The 21,775-nt window shown below is 36.5% G+C and overlaps 1 protein-coding gene across 1 annotated transcript in view; it reads right to left on the minus strand.

Annotated features, from left to right (window-relative positions):
- Positions 1–1,945: 1,945 nt before the first annotated feature.
- Positions 1,946–21,775, minus strand: part of LOC111518079 (odorant receptor 4) — a 37,838-nt gene continuing 18,008 nt past the window's right edge. Inside the window, exons 3-7 of the mRNA XM_074175787.1 lie at positions 16,323–16,631; positions 15,248–15,347; positions 15,105–15,194; positions 5,803–5,958; positions 1,946–4,018 (exon numbers count right to left, since the gene is read on the minus strand). Coding sequence (XP_074031888.1) covers positions 3,959–4,018; positions 5,803–5,958; positions 15,105–15,194; positions 15,248–15,347; positions 16,323–16,631 — 715 coding nt within the window. The 3' untranslated portion in view covers positions 1,946–3,958. The remainder of the gene's footprint in view (positions 4,019–5,802; positions 5,959–15,104; positions 15,195–15,247; positions 15,348–16,322; positions 16,632–21,775) is intronic.

Genomic DNA, 21,775 nt, shown 5'->3' on the forward strand with positions numbered 1-21,775 from the left:
ATGTAGATTTATTGGGGTTTAAAATTGATGACATGTTAAATTGGGAAGCACATGTCTGTGTAAAAAACTTTCTACACAACTGTTCCTACTAAGACAGCTGAAAATGTGTCTTCGTCAAAGTATGGTATTACAGACATACTTTTCTCTTCTTAACAGCCACCTAACATATGGCATACTTTCATGGGGTCGGTCTTCACATGCAATTGAAGCTTTTCGTATGCAAAAAAAAACAATCCGGATCATAGCCAATGTTTCTTACAGAGAACACTGTCGTCCTCTATTTCAAAAACTCAAAATTCTACCCTTGCCATGTATTTTCATACTTTATAACATTTTAGAGATTCACAATAATACTGTAATGGACATTCCGTAAATGAATACTAAATACCTTACAAATGCTGACTTTCATAATTACTCTACTCGAAGAGGTGCACAGCTGAGGCCTCAATTTTCTAGACTGGATCTATCAGCTCGAAATTCACTTAACTTACATTTATACAATAAAATATCAACAGACATTACCGATCTGAGTTACAACCGTTTCAAGGTTAGAGTTAAGCACTCACTATTAAGGCACTGTTTCTCTCCATCCACGAATATTTGAATAATAATTGTTTTAGAAGTAATCAGCATGTATAACAATAACTATCGTTCAATTATTGTTATTCTTGTTTGTCAGTTTGACTTGTCACTATTGTACTTTTTTAGTTAATGTGATGAAATAAACATATTCTATTCTATTGTGCTGGAGGCTAAAAAGCTTATATCAACTGAATAGTTCTGTATCATTCAAAAATAGACTGTTTTGTGACTGCAGTGAGGCCAAAGTGGTGCTACATTTTTTAAGTCTAGCGGTTTTTTTTCTAAATCTAATAGCTAGCAATATCACTTCAAAAAGTAAGCTTTTCACTTTGCCTCCTAATAATTTTTTTTTTCAAAAAGCGTCATTTGTTCATTATGGAGTCCTCAGACAACTAATGAATAAAGTCATCCCATTAAAATATTGTAAAGCAGACACCAACTTGAAAAATAGAGATTGGATTACCATAGGAATAAAGACATCAAGCAAACGTAAACAACATTTATACAGATAAAAAAAAATGGCATATCTAATGATATATACCAAAGATATAGCTATATTTTCAAAAAGGTAGTTAGAGGAGCAAAACAACGCTCTAGTAAAAATTACATGCAAACGTCCACTAATAAGTCCAAAGCAGTATGGAATCTGGTCAAATCTATTACTGGTTCGGACACTAAGACACATATGTGAGTATCGGAAAATATTTCTCCAGATGAAACTAATAAAACACTAGCTCTAAATGAGGTGAATCAGCACTTTATTAATAACTGTAGAACTTTGAATAGTGTAAATAAGAGCATTTAGAGCCTCCATCTTTTGATAAAAGCATATTTTTTCTCCCAACAGATTCAAAAGAAGTTTATGATACTATTCAGAAGTTAAAAAATAGTAAAGCAGTAGGTAAAGATAAAATACCAACTGAATTACTGAAACATGTAGCATATGAGATATGTGAACCTATTGCACACATAATCAACTTATCATTTTTGACAAGTATTTTTCCTGATAATCTTAAAATTGCACATATCAAAGCTATCTTCAAAAAGGGAAATAAACATAAAATAATCAACTACAGGCTCATTGCAATACTGTCAAATGTTGGTAAAATCTTTCTTATTAGTCAGTGGGCTATGCTTGAAGACTGGCAGTAAACAAATCTAAAGACGTTTAAAGTTATTTTCTTTAGATTTGTTTACTACCAGGGTTATTAGAAAGAATATGAGGAGCTTACTTTTATTTTGCAATCGATTACAAAGATCCCTTTCATGCTCTCAAATGTGAATGCATAGGAATGGGTACCAAGCTATGTGAGTTGTTTTTTCAGTGTTTTCAGTTCGTAAGGAAGAATGTCATTGCCTAAAGGCAATGACATTCTTCCTTACGAACACGCCATCTATGTGATCGACAGAGAACTCAATCTCCGCAAGGCAGTGAAAGATAGAAGACGAATCTCGTTAGCGGTCGATGTCGAAGCCTGAGTTTGCAACTGATCCCCTTGGGGAGCCTGATTTATCTTTGCTATTCGAGGATTGAGTCCTGTATCGATCCCATACATAGCTTTTTAGTAGCCTTTCAGGCTTGTTCTTTTTGGGACAGTTCAGTGGTTAAATCTAGCACCACTGGTGGGTCGAAACAACGCTGCCTGGTATTGGATCACAAGTTCCTCTGTAGAAGGAACGTTTGAAAAATAGATATTTCACTTCTGGACTGAATGTGGAAGGTTGTGTTTCTTTAAGAAGGAAGGGGTTGTATGCCATTATTACAATATTTCAGGTTTCATTTCTATATTAGAATTAGTGAAATATATTAGAATTCGAGTGACATTTTTTTGATTTAACATTTCGTGGTACTTATGAATATTCTAGTGGTGAATCAATATTGTGAAGATTTTACAAATATTATGTTATTTCAAAAGTTTTGTCCGTTTTTGAGAGTCTACATTAACCTGAAATAGATCAGTGCACACCGTAACACGAGTCGAACAATGCCGTCAGCATAAAAATTGTGTACTCAGGACTCGATGAAGTCGACGAGGGCCGTTTTTGTTATTGCCTGGTCCTGATTGGCGAAGGTTCTACCGGTGAGAAAGTTATCGAAGTGCTTGAGAAGATGGTAGTCTAATAATAACAACAGCGAATAAACTAAAATGAACTAAACACAATATCAATTTCCGACCGTTTATTATAACTACGTCGAATCCTTCGATACAACAGCATTGTCCGCGTTGGATGAGAATCTCATCCTAAGAGCGGTTGAAGGTCCCCGGAAAGTCGGGCGGATCACGTGGTAAGACAGCCTACTAAGCAGTAACCACGGTCGTTTTTTGATGGGTTTCAACTTTTGGAAAATGCTTGGGTGGCTCATCGGTGTCCAAGCACTGTTCTGAATGTCTGCTGTTGTCGTAAAGGATCTAGTTTTTCATCACATGTTGCGATCCGATCTATAAAAGAATTGTTCTGGTTGCGCAAAAGCAAAGAAAAACAGATCTCGAAACGTGACAATTTCTGTTGATCGTTACACCTTTCCAATACGTTTTTAAACCATCAAAAACCGCATGATTGTTGACGCCCAGTTCTTCCGCCATCTAACACACCGTTTGTGATGGGTCAGTCGCAGGATCCACAAATCCTTGTTCTGGATAACAGTAAACAGACCACTTCGGGGCTGGGCATCAAGACTAAAATCTACGCAACAAAGTTTTCCAAACCAATAACGAACAGTGCGTTCATTAACACTATCATTGCCAAATGCCTGGTTAATTTTTCGGGCTGTGTCGGCAGCGCTTAGGTTCAATTTGAATTCGTAGAGAAAAATTGGACGACATCATAAAGTAAGAAGCTGAAAAGAGTAAAAAAATCTAATTTGAAGAAAAAAATGAATCAGAATACAGTGTCATCCCTAAAGTATGCACCATATGGAAAACTTGTTTATTAAGGGTTTTTCGACAAAATGCTATTCTTGATAAAAAATTGTGCATTCCCTAAAACTAAACATGCACTAACAATAGTTATTTATTATACAAGGGAAAAAAGTATTAGATTTTAGCTCGACGTTGTGTTGTCTCCCGACGCGAAGCGGAAGGAGACAAAAAACACGACACAGTAAACTAAATATTTATTGAGATATGGAGCTACCAAAACACATGATATTAAAACGGACAAAGCTTTTGAAACAACCTAATATTACAAACGTGGCATTATCAAATTTCATAAAGGGATAATTTTCAATTATCCTATTACAATAATTTGATGTTTTATCCATTCAATGAAGTGGATGCGCCATTCCTTTATGCAGTTCAAGTATAGGAAAAAGTCATCTAACGAAGTGAAGCCGCTATCCATTTGTGTAGTTTTATTATAGGAAAAGCTCATTCACCTACTCTCTGCCACTCGTTCCTCTAAGTAGACTCAGATAGGAATAAGAAGTTTGCTGTATCTGAAACAAAATAAAGTACCTACATATTGTCATACAAATGTCTGATCTAACTGACGGAAATGTGCTTTCTGAAAGACATTTGGTAAATTTTATCCGTAGATTGAATATAACTTTTCTAATTATTAGATATACAGTGCATTTCTTTAATGTCCCCCCCCCTTTTATTTTTTGAACGGGCTAACTCAAAAAATGAAATTTGGGATAATGAAATTAATGCATGAATAATTTATTTTGAAGTGAAATTGACAGAAGAAACTTTCAAGATGGCGACTGGGCGCCGTCTGGGAAAAAAAAATAAATGGAAAGGGGGGTCTTGTGACACATCTTTTTGAAGCTCCCGACAAATGCTTCACAACCCTAGAATATAATGTCAATATCTTCAACTACTACAAAATGGCGAAACTTTCAATAATTGCCTGAGTACATTGACATTCAGCTGGATAATATGAGGTAATAAGCTTGAGGTCAGTTCCGAAGATGCTCGAAATGGTTGCCTTGAATTTCTTGACGTATGAACAGCCTATCCGATATTTCACGCCGAACATTTTCGTACACAGTCACGTCAATATCTCTACAAATATTTATTATTTGCAAATGCAAATAATTGGTGAGATGGTAGTAAATCCTGAACAGTCTACTTATTCCGTCGCGAATGTTTGTGAGGTGTCTCCTTCTACTGTGTGGAGACTTTTGAAGAGGAATAGGTATCATCTATACAAAATTAAAATGATACATCAATCAACTGAAGATGACCCTGGTCGAAGAACAGAATTCTGCGAAATCATGACGGAAACCATTGAAAGGCATCCTACCTATCTCCACAATATTTCTTTTAGTGACGAATGTACATTTTTTTTAAACGGCAATGTTCAAGGTGGGTATTCACAAAAAAGCGAGCACGAGTGAACAAGAGTGAACAAGCATTCTGCATCAATAATCGTCGTTACATGTAGCACATTTGTTTGAATCAACGATTCCTATTTTGTATAAATGAGCTGAATATCATGCATGTTCGAATTTCAGTCTTGGTTATTGTGACAATCGTTTTTCGTCAGTACTTAATTTTTTGTGCCATATACGCCATCTCCATCTCTCTTTGCGTCGATTACGTTACACGTGTCTCTCACTCTTACAAACATTCACCTCTATCCGAAACATTAATTCTTCCCAAATCTAAGTATATTTTCCTATCTTCTCCAAGGAAATGACGTTACAATTTCTCTAACATTCTACAAGTAAAATGAATGAGCCAATTTCGTTCCCGACAAAATAACCGCTCTAAGTATCGACCATTCGTAATCGTTTCCAACATCTTACGTTGGTGTCGAGGCAATGTACAATGTCTATCACGCCGACGTCCTGGGTTCAAATCTCATATCGAGAAATTTTTTTAATTAAATTTCACTCAGCTGCCGATGATCACTAGGACCACGTGACTGATGCGCGACAAGGGGCTCTGGGGTGAAGGCCTAAGAAGGCCCGAGGGGTGAGGCACTTTGAATCTCTCCGATACTCATTCCATCCTTCTCTGCAACGATTACGTCACACGTTTCTCTCTTCCACTCACTGAAGTCTCTCCAAAACACTAACCTACGATGCACGACCTTGAGGTGCGTTCGTACATATATTGTTCATCTACTGGGATTTTTGGTACTAAATGGGTATACAAAATAACGCTCTTCATTCAGACAACTCATGAGAATATATCTTATTGTTTCAAAGTCAGATTGCAAACTCTTATTTATTCAAAATAATCATGGGAAATTATCTGTGCGAATACTTACCGTCATTAACACTCCATGCGTCATGTTTCCAAAGGGTCCAGCTTCAAGATATACTGGCTTTTCACTCCGCATCATAACCATCAAGAGTTCCTTCTGTAAATTATTTTCAAAATTGTACCACTTCGCGTTGTATATAGTTTCACCAATTCCAGTGCTCTGAAAAAATCAAGCTCACATTGACAACTAGAGAGAAATTCCACACAATTGTTTCATGAGTGGATGTAAACTTTCACGGTCATAAATAACTGCAGGCCGGGGGCTGCAGGTTTCAACGTCTGACGTTTCGTATACATTTAAATAGACATAATCAAATACGGATGAAGTGCTCACAGCAGATACTACATCGTTGGTTTTATTCAATTGGTGGTTGTAATTAATGTGACCGTTGTGTTTGAATTGGCGATCTCTATATACTACTATATACAGTTATACTCGCACCAGAAAAATACACCCCCATGTATATAGGATCGTTCAGCCGAAGGTATTTATTTTTTAATTTAGTTTGGTAGTGCGAGAGTTGCTGTCACCAGATCAGAAAAAGTTTGAAATCCGTCCTGATCACACGGATTGAGAATTAGTGGGCGATTTGGTCAACTGTTGAAATTTTTACATTTCTATCTTCGTCGAGCAATGGCTTGGTTATATCACCAATTATATCCTCAGTGACTGGATTTGGCCACGTCTTAAATGCGTGGTCTTTTAGGGGTTTGAGGAAATGAAATAATTTTAGCAGAGTTTTCACAAACCAACTTTATTAATCGGATTAACAATTGATAAAATAAAATTAACAAAATTAATAGTGGAGTTTAACCTACACAAAATAATATTGAAACTATTCTCTTATATATGTTTTACTGGACATTATTTAAACTGTGTGCAATATGAAATGAAAAGAAATATATAATTATAACCATGTGAAAAATATGAATAAACCACTGAAACAAAATGACAGGATTATTCCTCTGAAAATTGAAATAACATCACTCAGGGCATAGGTATGCATTGCCTGAATTCTACTAGATCTGCTATAAAAACAAAATGAAATACAACTCTGAGAAACTATTAAGAGACCCACTTAATCGCTCCTCCCTGTATAACATAGGAAAATGTTATAACCTAATAAAAGCTATATAATAAATTTTCAAAAATACCCTTGGTGCCAATTTGAAAATATACAATATACAGGGTGTAACTGAATAAGTGTAAAACATTTAAGGAGGTGATACCTCATCGAAAAAAAGATAGGATCTTTCATATAAAGAAACTTCATTGGAGCATCCCTTGTTAAGATGCAGCCCCTTAAATGGGGTACATAAAATTTGTATAACAAATTTTGAAAAAGTTACAATATTGAAATTAACCTGACGTTTTTTACTACCAAAAAGACGCTTAGCCAGTATTTTATTTGGTTTACTCTATGGTTGTACGGGGTGGAAAACGCAACCCCTAAAATTTATTTCCAATGTAACTTTTTGTCTTATTATTTGTTTACCATTTAAACATTTATTTCCGATAGCCTGTTTCATTTTAAACAAAAAATGTCTCTTGGGTTTTTTGCCCAAAATAAACCAGTTCGCAGCAAAAAATTATTTTACGAACAACTACAGAGATACATCGTCCTAAATGCGAACTGGATTTATTGTTATTTTGTAGTTAGACCCTGCATTAAACGATTTAAGGATAATAAACAAAACTAATTCATCAATAACAAAACACACAACATGTAGAAATAATAGTAAATGTTCAATATGTCTACCTTCACACATTACGCATGCTTCTAGACGTCGCCACATTGAGCCACATATTCGCTCAAATATTCCTGGAGTCTCTCTGATTACCCTGCACGCATCGATGATGCGGTTTCTTAAGTCCTCTACATCGCGAACAGGAGTACGATAAACCAAATGCTGTAAATGGCCCCAAATAGAGAAATCGAGAGGACTGGGATCCGGGGATCGAGCGGGCCAGTTCTGTGGTCTTCCTCGACCTATCCATTGATTTGCATATGTTTCAGTTAAATGCTGACGTGCTACTTGACTAAAATGGGCGGGAGTCCCATCATGCATGAAAAACATATCCCTTCCAGCAGTACTGGATGCACTTCTCTTAAAAATTGAACGTATGCCTCACCATTTAATCGAGGAGGTAGAAAATGAGGCCCAATTAAATCATCCCCAATAACTCCGAGCGAGCCACACGTTACGAGAAAACTGTTCTTGATGGTTGGTTTCGACAATAGCGTGAAGGTTTTCATCAGCCCATATGTGGTAATTATGAAAATTAATAATCTTGTCCCGAGAAAAACTACATTCGTCTGTGAATTCTATCGTCTTCAGAAAGTCACAATTTCTTCTAAGCATTTCCAGCATCCAATTGCAAAATTCAAGACGGTTCGGAAAGTCTCGCGGTAACCGTCATATGATCAACATTTAGCTGGAAATCAATCTTTCTAGTACTGGTAGTAAGTTGTTTTTCAATCAAATTAGGAAGGCTTCCTCAAGTTGTGGTGTTCATACTTCTCGATGGCGACCACAATCCTGCGTTCTTTTATCGAATGAACCATATTTTCGTAGTCGTTGATGAAGTCGAGCAAATATTTTATGTGAAGGATGCTGCCGTTGTGGATACATTTCAGCATATCTTCTAGAAGCTTCTAACCCATTTCTTTACGACAGACCGTAAACGTAATGCATATCAACAATTTCCTCATTTGTGTATGCCATTTTAGTAACAAGTGAATTATTAAAGTAACAAATTAAGAACAGATCTACAACACACAACTAGTATTAATTCAATTTCTAAAATTCACATACTGACAGCGTCATACCAATTCAATTGTCACTATCGCTAATAGCGACCTACTAGATTAGTTTCGTATTTTCGCATTTATGACGATGTATCGTTCCTAAAATAATTTTTTGCTGCGAACTGGTAAACAAATGATGAGACGAAAAGTTACATTGGAAATACATTTTGGGGTTGCGTTTTCCACCCCTTACAACCATGGGGTAAACCAAATAAATGTCTGGCTAAGTGTCTTTTTGGTAGTAAAAAACGTCAGGTTAATTTCAATATTGTAACTTTTTTAGTGCTTGTGAAAAAAATTGTTATACAAATTTTATGTACCCCATTTAAGGGGCTGTATCTTAACAAGGGACTCTGAAATGAAATTTCTTCATATGAAAGATCCTATTTTTTTCGATAAGGAATCACCTCCTTGAATGTTTTACACTTATTTAGTTACACCCTGTATATCAGAATTGTTTTTAAATACGCTCACCAAATTGACGTAGATGGACTCTCCTGAAGTCTTCAACAAAAGCCACTCTTTCCCAAAAACTGTCCCAAACTCTCACCAGGAACTCTAAATCAGTTAAATTGAATCAGACCGCGAATAATAATCAACACCCCATCACTTCGTGAATTCTCTCAATAATTTCACAACTCTGTAGGAAGTCCAACCGACCTATTTCTGAGGTCAAAGCTTCCTCAAGAATTTCAAAACTTTGTAGGAAATTCAACTGAACTAGACAATTCTCCGCGCACGACTCCCTTTACTCAATTCAACTAAACCGCGAATATTTATCAATTCCGAAACACCTCGCAAAACGGTGCCCGGTACTACCTCGTATATCAGTACCTTCAGAATTCACTCAGAACTTCGTAGGAAGTCCAACCGACCTACTTCTGAGTTCGTACGCTCCCGACTCTTTACCTCAAGTCAGCTAGCCACTACTGGAATTCCCTCGCGACCCAGTTTTCTAAAACACCTAGCACCTCAGTCCCTAGAATAGCTTTCTCAGCAACCTCCCAAAGGGGCCAACTGCCCCATACGACCCTGGGGTCCGTGCACGACTGCCTCAAATTTTTCCCAAAGAATTTTCCACCTTAACTCTGTTTGGGGATGTAATTCAAATAATCTTATAAAAATTCCCACCAATCAGAAAGTCTGAAATTGAATTCGAAACTGGTACTCTCAACGTCATCTACATGTTCAGCGAATAAGTTGGCAAGAATTCCCGTCTGGTATCCGATATTTCTAATGTCGTGAGCCTGCTACTGACATATAGATGTCACTGCAAAGGTTATTTTGATATTTTCTCTGTCTCGAATAAGAGGTATACCAGACGCATGTTTTAATTTTATCATGTCGTTAAACCTTTGAACTCATGAAATAAATTTCGATATTTATTACACGTTCAAGCAGTTAGAGTTCTTATATTTATCAAATTATTAATTTAGTGAGTGCAAGAAAGTTCAATAATATACGTTTTGCGCACTTGAAAGTCTGATGTGAATGGAAACATGAATTTCTGACTTCGAGATTGGAATTCTTCAAATATCATTCAAATTGGATTCCGCTTAAGGCTTTGTAATTTAAATTGAGGATGATCAATACCTTATATAAGCTCAGCTTCCAGGGATGGCTCCTTTTGAAGTGGAAATGGAATTTTTCAAAAAATTCAGAAATTCTTTCCTTTCCAGTATCCTTCCTTTTTTTAATGTAGGTACGTTTTTTTCCCTTTTTTTATCAAGGATGTATGTTGATTGGTTGCAAAATAGGACTGGTATATCAATTTATTGGGCTCTTCAAAAAATTTGTGTGTAGCTCCTTCCCAAACACACTTTTTTTCTCTTTTATTGATTCTCCCATGGTTACACAACAACTCTCCTTTTTCGATGGCAATATTTTTTGAAATTTTTGAATTTCCGTACTTTTCACTATTTTCACTGCTTATATTTATGAACTATGTTACCCAATATACAATAATAATAATAATGATTAACTTTTATCACCTTTCTTTACATTCTGTTTTCAATTTGTATAATTTTGAATTAAATATTCTTCATGTTCACCTCCTTTCCAATTCATTCATCTGATTGGCTACTCTTTAGTTGCACCTAAATCATGTACTGAGTGTTCTAATTATTTTTCAAATAACAAATTCTTGTATCAGTGTTAACTAACTTTTTTCTTATAAATTTGTAATTTAAAACTGTTCCTATGTTCCTATCTATTATGTTTTATTAATTTATTTACTGTTTTCAGTGTACTTTTCCTGTTGATTGATGGTTTCCGGTTAGTTACGCTGTTTGGAAATAATTTGAAATACACTAATACTGAAATGTATTGTTTAAGCTAAAGCATATTCCTACCTCTCTACTGTACAGGTGCGAGAAGGAAAATATCAGGAGAAACCTTGACGAGGTCTGCGGAATCATGGGAGCAGCATGGTGGCCATTTGATTTTGGTAGATTCCCTTATAAACAGTTATATTATGCCTATCAAATGTATAGTGTCTCTCTCATATATTATGTGACCTCGACCACCTCATTTACCATCGTGGAATCGACAGAACATCTCATCTTAAGATTCAAACATGTGAGACTTTTATTTTTGGAAGCTCTACAATACGAGAATCCTACACACAGAAAAGAATTTTTCAACAGAACCGTGCGATACCACAATGAAGTTATGAAGTAAGTATTATTTTTGTATAAATCAATCATTGGAAAGCTAGAGCAGCTAAACGTATCCCTCATTGATCAAGTAGATATACTAAGTGACATAGAAAGGTAAACACCCATCCATACTGAAAATATTTCAATAATTTTTGAGACCAAATCACGAAGATGTCATCGACATACCTCAGCCAGAGTTTAGGTTTCAAGGGTGACGTTGCTATTGCTTCGGTTTCGATTTCTTCCATAAAGAGATTGGCAACAACGGGTGATAGTGGCGAGCCCATTGGTGCCCCTTCAATTTGTCTGTATCGTTGGTCGTTATAGATGAAGTAAGTGTTTTTGATGCAATGTTCCGCCAATGTGATGATATGCTCTTCCGGTTTGTATTTCTTTTTGATTATTTCTAGTGCCTCTCCGGTGGGTACCTGGGTAAATAACGAGGTTACGTCAAAGCTGACAAGGATGTCGTCCGGACTAACGGTTTGTGTTTTCAATATGTCTATGAGGTGGTCGGCATTGCGCACATATGAATCGACCTTTTCCGCATGTGGTTGAAGTACATGAGCAACGTGTTTCGCTAATTGATGCACTGGCGAACCTACCGAGCTCACGATTGGCCTGAGTGGTGCCCCTTCCTTGTGGACTTTGGGGAGTCCATAAAGTTTAGGGCACTTGGATGATTTCTCTCTTGGAATCAGATGTCTTTTGATTTCGTCGTCGATAGGAGAATTATTGATGGCAGTTTTTGTGGTTTTCTCTAGATAGGTAGTTGGATCTCTAACTATTTTCTTGTAGGCTGGATCCTCTAGTAGTTTCATCATTTTGGATTCATAATCTATGGTGTTTAACACTACTGTTGCATTGCCTTTGTCTGCTGGTAGGATGATGATATCCTCATTCTCTCGTAGATTTTTCAGTGCTTGGTATTCTTTATGGGGTATATTTCTGGTCGGCGGTTTTGCATTTTTGAGTACGTGTGCAATGTCCTGTCTAATTGACTCTTGCGTCTCCTTGTCGTCTATTCTATTCAGGGCTGATTCTACATTGCTAATTATATTTTCAACCGGTATGCGGCCTGGTGCGACCGCGAAGTTGAAACCTTTAGCTAGCGCCTCAGTGGATGCCTCATCTAGGTGCTGGCTCGAATAGTTGTAAACCACTCTGGTGGCCTCAATCTTTGGTATGTTGTTTTTCCTTGTTTGTGTCAGACTGAGACGGTTGAACTTGTCCTTCTGTTTCTCTGTTGTGATATCGAAGTCATTTTCCGCTCGGAATTCCGCTAGTGTGTCAATCTTATCCCATATTAGTGGATGAATTATGTTGCTTAAAGTTGTGTGTAGTCTAAGCCGTTGTGTGTCTGTTTCGTTTAGTTGTCTTCTGGCGTCATGGATGTTGGCTCGTAAGAGTGCAAAACTTGTTCTTCTCATGATGTTTTCTGTGGCCTGGGTCTTGAGGTGATAATTTATTTTTACGCAGTTTGGAATGATTTTTTGGTCTCTACAGCGTCGAAGGAACGTGAGTTGGCAGAGAAGCCTGGACCTCTTTGTTCGAAGTTTCTCAAATGTTCTTGTTTGTTGGAATACCTTCTCCCCGTAAAGGTTTAAAATGTTAACTCGAAGATTCTCACGGATAAAGTATGATGAGCTGTTTTCTCGGGTTTCGCTCCGTGTTCTGTGTATTTTCTCCCCATAAGGATTATTTTCACAACGTTTCGGCAAAGTCTCATTTGCCATCTTCTGGTGATGTCTGGTTTTTTTAACTAGACTGATTACTTCGAACTCTTACTTCAAAAAGAAATACAAACCGGAAGAGCATATCATCACATTGGCGGAACATTGCATCAAAAACACTTACTTCATCTATAACGACCAACGATACAGACAAATTGAAGGGGCACCAATGGGCTCGCCACTATCACCCGTTGTTGCCAATCTCTTTATGGAAGAAATCGAAACCGAAGCAATAGCAACGTCACCCTTGAAACCTAAACTCTGGCTGAGGTATGTCGATGACATCTTCGTGATTTGGTCTCATGGTCACCAGGAACTGTCCAGGTTTTTTAATCATTTGAATGAAATCCATCCACGCATTAAATTTACGAAAGAAGTTGAAGAAGGCAACCAGCTCGCATTTCTCGATGTACTGATTATGAAAAAGCCAGACGGAACATTAGGTCACACGGTATATCGAAAGCCAACACACACGAACAGGTACCTAAACGCAAATTCACACCACCACCCAAAACAAATTCACGCGGTGGCAAGAACACTCATTACACGTTCGAGGAGGCTGGCAGACAACGATCACAGACAACAAGAGTTGAACACCATCGAAACAACGCTACAAATGAATAACTACTCAGAAAGAAGTATAAAAGCGGCTGCCAAGACCACACGGAAACAACAAAAAACTCGAGATACACCGGTCATAACAACCACACTACCATATATTGCAGGAACAACAGATAAAATCAGCAGAATTCTTCACCGACATAACATATCAACTTCGTTCGTACCAGAACGAACAATAAGGTCCATGCTTCGTAATCCCAAGGATCAGATACCACTGGAATCACAAGGAGTGTATGAAGTACCATGCCATGATTGTGACAGGACTTACATCGGCCAGACCAACAGACGAATCAACATTCGCAAAGATGAACACAAACTAGCAGTGAAGGGAAAAGTCACCACGTCTTCTCTCTTCCAACACGTACTTCAAACAGGACATAACATCAATTTCGACAACACAAAAATGCTAGCAAGCAACGAAAACTTTTACTCACGAACAATCAGAGAGGCAATCGAAATTGAAAAACGACCTAATAATATGAACAAGAGGGATGATGCGCAAAGATTACCATCAACATGGAGATCCGTTTTATCACTTCGCACAAGCAATCAGACCGCTCAACTTCAGAGGCAAAACTCGGTACATGACAATACAGGTACAATAACAGAGACAGGAGAGGCAGCTCAGGTAATAAGACCAAAACAGGTAGTCGAACAAACACAGGTAGTGGCAGCAACGCAGGTAAAGGGAAACATCCATCCCTATAAATTGAGACACAGAGTTCGAAGTAATCAGTCTAGTTAAAAAAACCAGACATCACCAGAAGATGGCAAATGAGACTTTGCCGAAACGTTGTGAAAATAATCCTTATGGGGAGAAAATACACAGAACACGGAGCGAAACCCGAAAATATATATATATATATATATAATATATATATATATATATATATATATATATATATATATATATATATATATATATATATATATATATATTATATCGTTTACTTGAACTATACCATCGAAGAACATTTCATAAGAGCTTTTAGAAAAGGTATCACAAGTAGAGGGTTGCCATTCAAGACTGTGAAGTTGGGGTGGCTGGGAACGAAAGGGTAGGTGAAAACAAGTTACCTATTACACCATTTTGTCTCCCTCTCCTTATTATGGAAGTGTTTTTCAGCGATTTCTTATATTTTATTTGGTTGCTCAGATATGTCACCCTGTATATATAATGATACGCGCATTCTTCTTTGAATAAGAATAAGAGATACACTCACAGTGCGGTCTATAAATCTTTACACATGCGTCATCAATTATTTGTGCCAGGTTACCATTTTGTGTTAATTCTTTCATATTCATCTTTATTAATTATACGTTCATTGCTGAGATATCGATATATAACCTTCGTCCTCGCCGACAACGCACATACCACTTTGATGCCTACTTCAGGTTCCATTCGAACCTGGAAGTTACCTGTTGAGTATCGAACCCAAAAGAGTTCCCAGTGGGAACAAATTATTCCAGAGTTAAATATCTTACCTCGTTTATCAATCGTTGACCGCTATGACACACTATAGCAACAGAAGTCGCCCATAATATGTACAAACATAATCCTCCTAGAGAAAAATTCTGAAATGGAAATCAGTTATTATTCTTGATTATGCCAATAATGTAGATCTTACCTCAAACACTGCATAACTGAGACAACCAAGGACAATAGCTGAGAAAAATAGGTTCATAAAAACACATACTCGAAAAGAGTTATTGTAAATGATGGCCATGCTGTAAAATTGAAATGAATCAATATTTAACGCCATATTTACATAAGAAACAAGTAATACATAACTGGGCAAGCAGATATGTATACAGGGCAGTGATAGATGCTTGCTTGACCAGTATAGCCGGTATTGCTTCATAAGATAATAATAATAATGATAATAATAATGAATTCACAATGATTTAAGGAGCCAGCCACAATTCGCCAGCCAGCCACGATTGGTTTTTCTTGAAATTTCTCTAACTAAAAAACCTGCCTTACGTAAACCAACAATTCGTTCTTTCTCAAAATCACTAAGTTGAGGAATACGACGAACTTGAGGCATAGTGTTGACAATGCAAAACACTTTACAATAAAACTCTTTAACAGTTGAAACACAAATAAGAATAAAAATTGGAGATATGGTAAATGCTCACACAAAAAAGCAGTTAAAAATCTGGCCAATATAGCTTCAGATACGGCTGAAATTTTACTGGCTTCTACATAAATACACATGCAAAACATTATTGAAATATGATTTGAAAGGGTTATATTTTCAGGAGTGATTAATTTTTGGGAATGAATAGAGAAAAGTATCTTCTGTATAATTCAGTGTTCATATAGAAGTATTTGTTTCGAAAGAATTTTTTTTCTTTCGTGTAATTCAATGTTTATATGAAAGCAGCTGTTTCAGGAGGACTTTCTTTCAGTTTGTGTCTGAAAGTTACTTCTTTGCATGATCTACACATCCATGTATAGAGTTACTTATTTTCAAATTGATTATTTCCTTCCTTTCTTTGGAAGATTCTCTCATCCATTTTTTTGTATGAGATGGAGTAGTAGAAAGCCAAAAACTTTCTTTCCCAAAAATTATTGAAATATTTTCAGTATGGATGGGTGTTTACCTTTCTATGTCACTTAGTATATCTACTTGATCAATGAGGGATACGTTTAGCTGCTCTAGCTTTCCAATGATTGATTTATACAAAAATAATACTTACTTCATAACTTCATTGTGGTATCGCACGGTTCTGTTGAAAAATTCTTTTCTGTGTGTAGGATTCTCGCATTGTAGAGCTTCCAAAAATAAAAGTCTCACATGTTTGAATCTTAAGATGAGATGTTCTGTCGATTCCACGATGGTAAATGAGGTGGTCGAGGTCGCATAATATATGAGAGAGACACTATACATTTGATAGGCATAATATAACTGTTTATAAGGGAATCTACCAAAATCAAATGGCCACCATGCTGCTCCCATGATTCCGCAGACCTCGTCAAGGTTTCTCCTGATATTTTCCTTCTCGCACCTGTACAGTAGAGAGGTAGGAATATGCTTTAGCTTAAACAATGCTTTGTAGTGAATATTACTGGAGTTTTTTCCCAAAATCAAATCGTTATTTTAACACCTCGACACATGTTTCGATCACCAAGTGATCATCTTCAAAGAGCAAGATTAGAACTAGAAACTAATGCGAGCTAACCTATTTATACTATATAGGTATCCCATACAGGTAAACCATCCAGGCGTATCACCCATACAGGTATACCAACCTAAATTAATTTTACAGTTTTGCCTTATCTATTATTTTACAATATATGTTTCAATTTTCAGCGATATAAAAATTAATTTCACAATATTCCCCATCCAAATTTATTTTTGCAGCGTGTCCTTATGTAGTAATCAGTAAACCCAACATTATTTTATTTTAACAAGCTATATAGTATGCTCTTTGGTATATGTCTGTCATCGTTATTCATAATATTATTGTGTTTACTTATTTCTACACTCTCATAGGCATCTAGTTGCCTGTTGTTGTTAACTTGTCTAACTAATCTTAATGAACTGAAGTCTATGGAATGGTTTTGTTGCAAAATATGATGGGCGACTGCTGGTTTTTCAGGTCTTCCATATTTTAAGTGCGCTATGTGTTCCTTATATCTTACTTTAATAGATCTTTTTGTCTGTCCATAATATTTTGCATCGCAGTCGTTACATTCAATTTCGTAAATTCCAGACTTTTACGAATTCTCGACCTTGTCTTTTGGACTTCCCAAAAGGCTCTGTAGTGTATGACTTGTTTTAAAAACCACCTTCATACCTAGTTTCTTGAAAATCTTTCCAAAGTTCCTCGTATATTGGTGGTATGGAACTGAGATGTATTTATTTTGGTTTTTGTCCTTTCTGAAAGTCGAGATTTCGTTCATTCTTAACCTCGCTGAACCACGTTTTTGTATGTTGTATGAACTCTAAAAAACTCTAAAGAAGGTGAGATTTTGGTTGATTTTGATGTTAGTTCCTTATTTCCTAGTGTCCCAATTCCACAGACCTTACAATACCTCAGGGAATTACTAGAGAAAAATAATTTCAATAATAACGAAATCGATGAATTTGTTTCTCTTACTAATTTGTGTATGAAACAAAATCGGTTCCAGGTAGAAGGTTTCTTTTATGAATAACAGAAAGGAACGGCCATGGGAAATCCCTTGTCCCCCTATCTGGCAGACCTGTTCATGAGCAGATTCGAAATGGAAACCAAAGAAAAGTCGAAGTATTTTCCTAGTATTTGGCTAAGGTATGTGGATGATATTTTCGCGATATTCAATACCAAAAAATCGAATATTGACGAGTTTGTTCCTATTTCAAATAATAGATGTCCATCAATAAAATTCAGGTATGAGTTAGAAAATAAGGGACAACTACCATTTCTTGACGTTTTGGTAATGAGGAGCCAATATGGAGGGTTAGAATACGATATATTTAGAAAAGAAACAAGCACGTACAGGTATATTCCTGACAGTTCACATCACTGTGGACAGCACAAACGTGCTGGTTTGAATTTTTAGTGCATCGTCTTTTGACTTTCCCTCTAACACATAATAGGTTCACAAAAGAAAGACGTACAATACAGGAAATAGCAGCCACTAACGTTTTCTCGAGGGGTATTGTAGATCACATAAAAAGGAAGAAGTTTAGGTTGAGAATGAACGAAATCTCTACTTTCAGAAAGGACAAAAACCAAGATAAATACATCTCAGTTCCATACCACCAATATACAAGGAACTTTGGAAAGATTTCCAAGGAACTAGGTATGGAGGTGGTTTTTAAAACAAGTCATACACTACAGAGCCTTTTGGGAAGTCCAAAAGACAAAGTCGAGAATTCGGAAAAGTTTGTAATTTACGAAATTGAATGTAACGACTGCGATGCAAAATATTATGGACAGACAAAATGATCTATTAAAGTAAGATATAAGGAACATATAGCACACTTAAAATATGGAAGACCTGAAAAATCAGCAGTCGCCCATCATATTTTGCAACAAAACCATTCCATAGACTTCAGTTCATTAAGATTAGTTAGACAAGTTAACAACAGGCAACTAGATGCCTATGAGAGTGTAGAAATAAGTAAACACAATAATATTATGAATAACGATGATGGATCTATACCAAAGAGCATAGGTACTATATAGCTTGTTAAAATAAAATAATGTTGTTGGGTTTACTGATTACTACATAAGGACACGCTGCAAAAATAAATTTGGATGGGGAATATTGTGAAATTAATTTTTATATCGCTGAGAATTGTTTTATATAAACATATATTGTAAAATAATCGATAAGGCAAAATTGTAAAATTAATTTAGGTTGGTATACCTGAATGAGTGGTACGCCTGGATGGTTTACCTGGATGGGATACGTACGTTTATAGCATAAATAGGTTAACTCGCACCAGTTTCTAGTTTTAATCTTCCTCTTTGATCGAAACACGTGTCGATGTGTTAAAAATAACGATTTGGTGTTGGGAAAAAATTCCAGTAATATTCATTACTACACCAAAGGTTCCAAACAGTGCATCATAAATGCTTTGTAGCTTTAAATTATGGAATGAAATACATTCAGGTGATCAAGTTGAAACAAATTTTTTACCAGATAGGTCTTATTAACTTTACTAATATAAAAATGCTCAAGAGTATTTCTTTGTGTCATTGAGCGCACTAATCGAGCGAGACGAGAAGCATATATTAATAAATTTTAATTCGTCATAAATAATGAAAATCGTATTCTCATCATTATCATACTCTCAAGATACTAAACTTATTTTCACTGAATCAGATAAACGAAAACTCACGAATATGAAACCCTCCTGCCCTAAACTATATAACCTAATAGAAACACATGAAGAAGATAACCCCAAGAACCGTATATAAACAGTCCGGTAAGAGAACTAGGAATACGGCTTAACAAGTTGTTCAAAAATATTACCGATTTCGTCCCACGTCACAGCATAAAAAATTCGCTCACTTAAGTGAAAAAAATAAGGAACAAAACCACTTCACATAATTCAATTTTAGTTTCATTCAATGTGAAGAATATGTTCTCTAACATAAAACGAATGTTAAGTCTCTCATTTCAAATATATTAGATCAAGCCAAAGTAAACCATGTCACTTCTCTTGAAATTTCGACAGCTTTTAATGTATTCCTAAATCAAAATTACTAACAGTTCAATAACAAATTTTATGAACAGGATTGAGGATTACCACCTCTTAGTCCACTTTCAGCAGGGATATTTATGAACAGCTTGGAGACCACTATAGTGAATTTTGACATGGGTAAAAAACATATTCATTTTTGATACAGATATGTAGACGATATTTTTGCCTGTTTCAGAGGTTACTACACGACAGCTGAACCAATGTATGATGTTCATGAATAATCCTAATAGAAACATATAGTTCATACTCGAAACAGAGATAGAGAAACAGATTCATTTCTTATACCTGACTATCACACATAATCATAATAAATTTGAGTTCAAAATATTCAAGAAAACCGAGATATACATATATTACAATCCCAAGTGCTTCTTTCCATCCCGAGAGTCATAAATTAGCGGCCTAAAATTCAATGTTACACAGAGCATTCTCGTTACTTTTGTATGCTAACAATCTGGATAGCCAATCATACTAATATACACAACATACATACTAATATACCCCCAATTATCATCATACTAATATACAATCATACTAATACTACAATCATACTAATATAGACCCAGATCAAACAATCAGAAATCAATAAATTCGCGGGATTTTTCAGAAAAAATAATGTGGGAGTGACATTCAGACCATATGCCAGGTTATCTAATTTCTTTTTCAATGCCAAAGGTAAAGTGGACAAGATGGAGAAATCTGGACAATGTGGCAGACATTTCTCAAAACGAAATGATTCCCCTTTTAAACCAATCCTTGGAATGCAACCACAAGTTCCCGAATCTAAACGATACGGAAATTTTGTACTATGCAAGTAAAGGTTGGAAACTCAATAATTTGGAATCTTTAGAAATTCATGAACAGAAGCATTACGGATGTAAATGACCAAATTAATCTTGTCGGTCGGTAGCCAGCCGGTTCAACGCGGGTGCTTTGTTCATTCACTCGAATTGACTGCCGTGTTGGTCGGTGGTTCAAGCCCTAGTCTGAACGATCGATTTTCACTTGCTATCGTCCAACCCCTGTTAGGAATCACACGTTAAAAGGTAAGACATCGTTAATCCTTAGCTCGCACAAATTTCGACTTCTGAGGGTTGTCGTTCGTAGGGGTGCGACAGCTGGTTAACAGAAAAACAGATTTTTTTTCACTCGCCGGTTTTCAGATTAGCGTACCCACATTGTCACAAGTAAATGAAATTCAGATAATAAAGTCATTAAGGACCGTCATTACCTGTTGTGGGTATAAAACCTCAAAAAGACCCCACCAAACCAGACTCCTATAGACCTATCAGTCTCCTCAATGTCCTCAGAAAACTTCTAGAACGTCGCCCAAAACATTAATTCTTCCTTGGTATTGTCGCCTATCCTCTTAGACATCGAAAAAGCATTCGACAAGGTCTGCACGCGGGCCTGATCTGGAAACTAAATTGAATCCTCCTCAGTTCATCAGACTAGTCGCGTCCTATGTTACCAACAGACAAATCCGCGTCAAAGTAGGCGAAACCCTCTCCGCCCCGTTCATACCCAAAGCGGGAGTCCCCCAGGGCTCAGTCCTTGCACCCTCTCTATTTGTAATATATATGCACGATTCTCCCCACACTCAAAAAATCCTACCATTCGCAGACGATAGAATCCTTAATTCCTCCGCCACCTTCAAACACATTCCCAAACAATGATTAACTTTGAGCGATGGTGCAACAAGTGGCGCATCAAAATGAACCCCATCAAAACCAAACAATCCTATTTAGACACCCTAATACCACGATCCGTCCCAAAATTAATAGTAACGATTTGAACCTCAGACTGTTTGGAGAGAACCTCCACCTCCAGGACTCGGTGTCCTACCTGGGGGTCACTTGCACGCGTACCCTCAACTGGGCGACCTAGAGAAACCCTGGACAGAGTCCGGAAAGGGGCGAATCTCCTAAAAGCGCTGAGAGGCAAACTCGGTAG

The sequence above is a fragment of the Leptinotarsa decemlineata genome, unplaced genomic scaffold, assembly GCF_025532065.1.
Source record: "Leptinotarsa decemlineata unplaced genomic scaffold, Ldec_3_MD MMD2_tig00001064_RagTag_RagTag, whole genome shotgun sequence".
NCBI lineage: Eukaryota > Metazoa > Arthropoda > Insecta > Coleoptera > Chrysomelidae > Leptinotarsa > Leptinotarsa decemlineata.